The 7,651-nt window shown below is 40.1% G+C and overlaps 1 protein-coding gene across 1 annotated transcript; it reads right to left on the reverse strand.

Moving 5' to 3' along the window:
* Positions 1-6,253: 6,253 nt before the first annotated feature.
* LOC149197919 (plasmodesmata-located protein 6-like) lies at positions 6,254-6,818 on the reverse strand. The gene is made up of 2 exons (XM_089408866.1): positions 6,778-6,818; positions 6,254-6,686 (listed from the first exon to the last, which is right to left on the reverse strand). Exons 1-2 carry the CDS (start codon positions 6,816-6,818, stop codon positions 6,254-6,256), a joined length of 474 nt encoding a protein of 157 aa, XP_089264992.1.
* Positions 6,819-7,651: the final 833 nt, after the last annotated feature.

Consider the following 7,651-nt stretch of genomic DNA (forward strand, 5'->3'; position numbering starts at 1 on the left):
ATATGAGGGTGTGTCGGGCAGTGTCAATGAGTGCTAGTTGTCATGCCAAGGAGGGAGTGACAAGGTACGCTGAGCATGGGTAAGGCACGACAGGGAATATCATGGAATGTTAAGAAGTGCTAGAGTGTGCTAGATAGTTCCAGGGTGTGCTAATATGTTCCAAATAGTGCCAAGGCATGTCAGGTGCTAAGACATGCTAAGATGTGCATGGTGCCAGAGTATGCCAATATGCATCAAGGATTTTCAAGGCAACAAAAGGAATAACCAAGCTAAAATGCAAGGAAATGAACACATAAGAGGGTTAATAAGTCGGGACTTTATCTTTTTCAAAAGAGGCATGCTAGGCACACTCATAATATGTTTCAATACATGCCAAGTGCCAATGTGTGCCAAGTGTTAATGTTTGTCAACGCAATATTATGCGAATGTGTTCCAGGGCATCCTAGGGACTACAAGGCATGCTAACACATGATAGGGGAGTGCTATTCTATGCTAGGGCATGCTAACATGTGCTTGGACGTCCTACTCATTGAAAAATGTTCTAGGTACAAAGATGTTCCAAGACATGCGAGGTGCCAATGAATGTTAGTGTATTGTTCTGAAGCATGTTAAGGTGTTCCATGAGTGTTGAGGAGTGCTAGGTCTCTCTCATTAATAGAATTGACAGAACTTGATTATGTATTATATAATATAGTTCCTACACACACTAGTGGAACTTTATTTAAATGAAATTTGCTAGATAATAAACCTAATAGAGATTAATCATCTGTTGACTCATAGGAAAACTATATTCTTATGACTTTAGGGAAATGATACACACTAATTACTTCTTAACAAATTGACTGACTATTATAAGCACTATGACTTTGGACACATAATGAAAAAGACTCCACAAAAATGGTCTTAAATCATTATCTTTTGATAAAAAAATATAGTAACAAGTACATAGAGTCATCAAAAACTCATTGGAATGATCAATGATGACCAACATTTTTTGACCGTCACCAAAAGTAAGCAAAAATAGCATTGGTGAGGGTCAATAAAAGATCATCACTAGAAATGTCACCAAAAAGAGAATTAGTGATAGGCCTTTAACGACCCTCACCAAAAGTGTCACCAAAAAGAGAATTAATGACAGGCCTTTAACGACCCTCGCCAAAAGTGTCATTGAAAATGGCTTCGGTGACAAACCTTAAAGGACCATCACTATATACAGTTACAACAACGATTTTTAAAGACTGTCACCATATGCGACATTGGTGATGAAGCTTAAAGGTCTGTCACAGGCATGAAGCGTCATAAAAAACTCATTGGAATAATCAACGATGACGAACATTTATTTACCATCACCAAAAGTAACCAAAAAGATCACTGGTGATGGTCAATAAAAGATCGTCACTAGAAGTGTCACCAAAGAGAGAATTAGTGATGGGCCTTTAACAACCCTCACCAAAAGTTTCACCAAAGAGAGAATTAGTGACGGATCGTTAACGACCCTCACCAAATGTGTCCTTGACAATGGATTTGGTGACAAACCTTAAAGGATCATCACTATATACACTTACAACAACGCTTTTTTAAAGACCATCACCATATGCGACATTGGTGACGGACCTTAAAGGTCCATCACAAGCATGACCCTCACCAATGACCTCTTTTCTTGTAGTGCATGGAAACAACATAGTCACATAGGAGCGGGATTTTTCCTTTAAAATAGGTGAAAACAGGAATTTTCGATGTCCCTTTAGCCCCCTTTATCATAAACCCTCATGTGGCTTTCCTTATATGACCAAGGGTTGGAACCAAGGGATTAGCTCTTAGGCACTAAGGCCTTCGAACCCGTGTTTGGAGGCCTTTTCCTTTGTTATCACAAATCCTGGATATTAGCACTTCAACTATGTTTTACCCTGATCTATGCTTTTTCCTTGGCGTGGGCCAACAGTCTGGACGTGAGGTCGCTATATATCCTGCCATAATATTTTATCACATCTAGGGGGAATGCCCGCATATCGCAATTACCTACTAGAGGAGAAGACCCCTTACCCTTTTCTTTAGAGTGGGCCGACAATCCAGACGCAAGGTCCTTATTGACCTTGCCATAATACTTTATTGTAGCCGGGAGGGAAGTCTCGTATATCGCAATTGCTCTACACCAATGTATTTATCTTTGTCCCCTTAACAGCTGCAATCGTCAGCCCACGGGGTGACCTCATTACTACCACATGTCAGCCTATGAGTGGTGACATTTGGCACCCGAGAATGGCCCCATGTCACCCCTAAAAACACTAAAACTAGGTGACACGTGTCCTCTGCCACGTCATTAACCGTACTGCCACATCATTGATGATGTTAGATGCCCTATCAGCTCAAAGGACCAATCAAAGGATGCCACGTGATCCCCTGGAGGAGAGATAAAGAGGCTGTTCCGACCCTGTTTTGTCAAGCATTTTTTTTGTTAGAGAATTTCTGCCTTTCCAGGAAATTTCGTACTAAATCACAATATTGGCCCCCATGCACATTCTTTCATGTTTGGAAACTCGTTGATACTCCTATCTTGCGAGATGTGGGGTTGCCAGGATGTGGGAACCCGCCACGTGGAGGAGAGAGAAAGGGGTTACCCACCCCCATTTTGTAAGCCTTTCTTATGTTGAAATTTTCGGCCCTCCCCCCGGCGATGTTTCTTTATATCGCAGATCATCCCCCCACCGATAATAGTATAGTTGTGACCCCAAGGATCCAGCCGATGGACGATTGCGATATATGCTCTGCCCTGACTCGCTGACAGCCGATTGCCAATATGTTCTGTGCCCGGACCTGCCGATTGCCGATATGCGATATCGACGATCAATAGATCGCAATTCTCACATCCTGCCTGTATTCCTTGGCCGCCAGAAAGCCCGATTAGCGATATCGATTTAATCCCCAGGTCTCGATTGCAATTTACAGTCCATACTTAGCAATTTTCATAGTTTGCTGGGATTTTCCAAGGTAGACCTTCAAAATGTTTTATCTTCTACTCTAGGAGTCCTTTTCTGGACTTCTATATACCACTACAAATATACTGAGCACAATGCAATGGAGAGGGTATAATTTGTCTCTGGTAGCTTCTGTAGGCCAAAAATTAGCATTAAACTTCACTGTTATTGAGCATTTGAAGTCACTAGTGACTAAAAAAGCAATGAGCCACAACATGCTTAAAGTAAAGTCTTAATAATGTTTTGGGAAAAAAACAAACTATCAAAATAACGTTTCATAAACTTCAACCTAGATAAGAAAATATAGTCACGTCAAATTTTTAAATGTTAAATACATGAAAAATGGCTCGTGACTGGCATTTTTCCCCGTCAAATTCCACCCTTGGCCCCACTATTAGGCACTTTGAAACCAACCAATAACGATGTTATCATTAATCTGTTGAACGGCTCCCAATCGAATTAACGTACTACCCACATCAGTAATGGAGGGGACATCTCCGAAGAACAGGAGGAGAAGACTGCCAACAAAACCACATGAACAATCAATTCAAATGGCAGAAAATTAATATGCCGCCTCAGTCAAATTTACGTACTTGTCCTTCGTTTTGTTTCTCCTTGACAACCATGTCACACCTTCGACTATCAGTCCTTCTGTCTCGATGCGGCCATTCCCACCGTCCTGTAGAACTCCATGCGTCCATACACTATATCCTACACACCCGATCGATTCATTCTTTGCTTTCTTCTCCATACACATTTCCTAGTGTCTTCTCTCACACCTCGTACACTGCTATCATATATAATGAATTGTGCTTCTTATATTGTATTAATGCGCTCAACCCAACTTAAACAAAGTTGGTGTTGCCCAACGACAAAATATTCTAGTTGATACAAACGTTCGATCTCATTTTGTTATGTTTAGAGACAAATAATGTGCTTATTCTTCTTGTGGTTGATGGTGAGGAAGAGATCAGCCAAATCCAAAATGACAGTTAGAAACCTGATTGATCGGCCTGTATATATACAAATACGGGTAGGATCGATTCTAATAAATACCTATACACTCAAGCCTGGCTGCAGTAAAATGCTGATGGGCAAGAATATATACAGAAGCTATGCTCCCCGAGGCAAGAGCAGCTTCTTCTATGATGAGAGTTGTGAGCCATACGTGTGGATCCACAGTCCCACTCATGCTGCTAAATATCTGATGTCACCCATGCCAACCAAGCACCAATACATCACTCTAGATTACCTTCAAGAATGCTTGGAGATGAATATTTGCATGAACGGTGGCAATGGCAGTTTATATGTAATGAAAACATCAATAAGCTATTACTGGTTTCATTGAGATTCATTATTGAGGCCAATATCTCTCTATATTGATATGAACTGCAATTCCAACTTTTAATTATAATTTTGTATATTTAATCTCCTTCCAGTTTTCTTTCCTTCTTGGCAACTTTACGCGATTACTTCCTTTGGAGATGACAGATATTTTCCTATTGGAAATGCGTTAGGATGGTATAATTTGGATTTTGATAGATAATTTTATTCACTGATTTCAAAGGACTGTCGAGTTTAGCTGTATTTTTTACGTTATTTTTCAATACAGAGAAAAGCTGAGGCCCGGAGCATGTGAAAAGAGATTGGACTGCAGTAAAGATGCTCTACAGTTGCCACTATTCAATTTTGTATCGTTTTATTATTAATTTATTGTTGCTTCTTTGTATGATGACGTATGTTTTAACATTTGTATGTGTTTTTGGCAGCTGAAGAAATGAACGCTGGTTTATAGAATCTAGTTTATATAGGTGAAACTAATGTAAATAGAGTGATATTTTGGATGTGATTAATAATATACACTAATGTTAGTTTTGTATCTATCACGACAGACGCTTATGATTTCTTTTGGATGTTCACAAAATCGTGACGCATCACGGGTAGGAATGTGATATTATAAGAAAAAGTATACAAAAGAATTGAATTAAAGAATAAAATGATTTCTCAGATTGTTTTTCATCGTTATTATGGATTAACCTCTCGAAATCCCTGAGCTCATGACCTTATTTTCATTCCAGAATCTGGGCAAAGTCAAACATGGTCTTTGTATATTCACAGTGTTCTAAAATTTGTGTATATAAAGTACGAAAATACAAAATTTTTTTAAATCTGCAAAAAATTGAATGCACATATAATAGTAAAATCCAAAATACTTTTAAATATGTTGAAATTAATGGAGAATATGTATTTAAATATGTTTAAATTAATGGAGAATATGTATTATTGGAGACAATTTGTTTCACAGTTGAGGGTGTGTCCTCGATTGGGATTAGTTCCTATTTTCCAGATATGAGTTCTAATTGTCCCTATTACGATGTCAAATTAATTATTCTTATTTGAATAATGAGTTTATAGAGCGTTCTCTGTGCAGTCTCCAAGTGCAAAGAGTCTCCAAGTGCAAAGAGTTCTCTGCTTTGTGCAGTCTCTAGGTGCAACTTGCTCATCAGAGAGCTGTAAGTTTCTGATTATAAGTTTTGTACTGTTTAATTTTAACATGATATCAGAGCTAGTGAGTCTTGGTCGCTGAGTGTCCTTGTGGCCGAATTGAGAACCTGTGTTAAGCCTTGGTGGCTGGATCGCTGAGTGCCCTTGGTGGCAGAGAGTGTCTAGAGAGGAGTTGAAGTGTGGAGTTGCCGTGGCTGGAAATCTATATATATATATATATATATATATATATATATATATATATTCTTCTCTCATACAGATCTGGATCAACGCATATATCACTTCAAATCCCACATTGATCGACCTGTTGAGTTCACTGTTGGAAATTAATGCTTACATTCCATATTTGAGAAATTGGTTTGTGATGGTTGAGAAATTCTCTCAACCACTCTCTCTAAATTAGGAATAAGTTGGATCTCAAAAACTCTATTTAATAGAGTGATCTGAATGTAATCTGTGTGTGAGTGTGTTTGCACATACACCATTTGTGCATAATATATGATTTGAGTTTCTGTAATTGTGTGTTTTAGCTGTTTTTATCATGGTATCAGAGCACAGGATCAGAGGCCTGTGTATTGTGAGTCTAAATCCTTGAAAAATCAGAATGAAAATTGATTTCCTATGTTAATTTATTTGTTTTTCGTACGCCTGAGCAACGATCTCCTGAGCGATCTCCTGAGCGTTTGAAACTGGGCGTTTCTCTGTTCTGCCTGAGCAGCGATCTCCTGAGCGGTGCTATTTTTGGCGTCCAACATTTTGACCAGCTATTTTTATCAGGGCCAACACTGAGCGAGACCATATAAAGAGTCATCAATGGAGCCAACAGCATAGTTATTATTTGCAGAAGCGTTCAATATGAGTTGCGTGGATAAATCCTCCTGTGGATCGCTGTCATTGGAGGAGAGACAGTAAGAGGTCCCGGCACCCAAGGATTCCCCATAGAAACTACTAGAATTCTCGTAGCGGAGGAAACAACCGTCAAGATGAATCCGACCACCACTGGATTGGGTGCAGGTTGCTTTTAATTGAGTCGCCGCTTCCGTGAAGCATTCTGAGCAATCGCTGGTGCTTAAATATCTCCGACACACTGCGAGACCATAAACTGGGTCCGTTTTACCAGCTTTCTCTGTCCCTGAAAATGCGAAGCCATTTTTGAGAGATTTGGCGGAAGCGATGCGAAAACATAATTCAGATTTTCGTAGAACGCTGTGGCATTAACATTGGTATAAGCTGGCACTGGGCTGCAGCCTTTGCTCACTACCGTAGTCTGGGGATCGTCTGTCGCAGCGAAACTTACATCCAGCTATTCTTATCAATCTGCAGCTGCTCCCCGACCATGACGCCTCTGTGACACCACTAACGCTATCTGTCAAATTCCACAGTTTTGTCTCTGCTGATGGCGGAGTAGGCTACCCATTGTATTTTTGTGGAAGAGCTCCGAAGTTGTCAATGGAAGAAGAGTCGAAGTACTTTGGGACCTGGGATCTGCAAGGTTCGCTTCGAGGCCTGAACCTGAAGGAGGGTATTACGTTGCCGTTTTGTACAACGATGAGGTGGTTTTGTTATTGGGGGACATGGAAGAGGAGGCATACAGGAAAACGAATTTCCGGCCCTCCAGTCGCATCAAGGCGGTTATGGTGTCGAGAAAGCAGCATATCGTCGGCAAGGAATGTTTATCTACGGTGGCTCGGTTTGGCGATGGCGGGAAGTCACATGAAGTATCCATTGAGTGGCTTGTTAAATAATAGTATTATAAATTATGTGTAAATCAAATGATGAATTCTGATGATGAAGAGAGTGAACCTATTAAACTCTTTAAAAAATAACTAGGAGTTCAACTATGTGTCTGATGCCAGTGCTTAAAGATCAAGTAGCAGTAAGGCTCAATATGGATGGTTGTCCAGATAGTATGGCAGTTCCGGATCTAGGGAAGGATCCCTCATTAGTGGTAGACGTGGAAGTGGTTTCCTAATGAGGTTATGCGACAGATTGGGGATGTTGTCCAGTAATTGACTTCGGGAGGTCCTTGATTCGGGAGTTGAGGAAGAGAACTAGGGAATCCAACTTTCCAACTACACCTTTCTGAGGGTTATGAGGCAACTTGATGGAGCATCTACTGATAAGCTTGATTATTTTGTTATTTTCGTGTAATGTAATCATTAAGGGGGGAT

Source organism: Pinus tabuliformis, chromosome 2_2 (genome assembly GCF_031772625.1).
Source record: "Pinus tabuliformis cultivar Carrire ecotype Pingquan chromosome 2_2, CPIR1, whole genome shotgun sequence".
Classification (NCBI taxonomy): Eukaryota; Viridiplantae; Streptophyta; class Pinopsida; order Pinales; family Pinaceae; genus Pinus; species Pinus tabuliformis.

Bases quoted from the DNA above. Each gene is read 5' to 3' on its own strand.
- LOC149197919 (XM_089408866.1), bottom strand. From the start codon at position 6,818: ATGGTCGGGGAGCAGCTGCAGATTGATAAGAATAGCTGGAT. The intron at 6,687-6,777 runs GTAAGTTTCGCT...TTAATGCCACAG, and splicing joins ATTGATAAGAATAGCTGGAT to CGTTCTACGAAAATCTGAAT.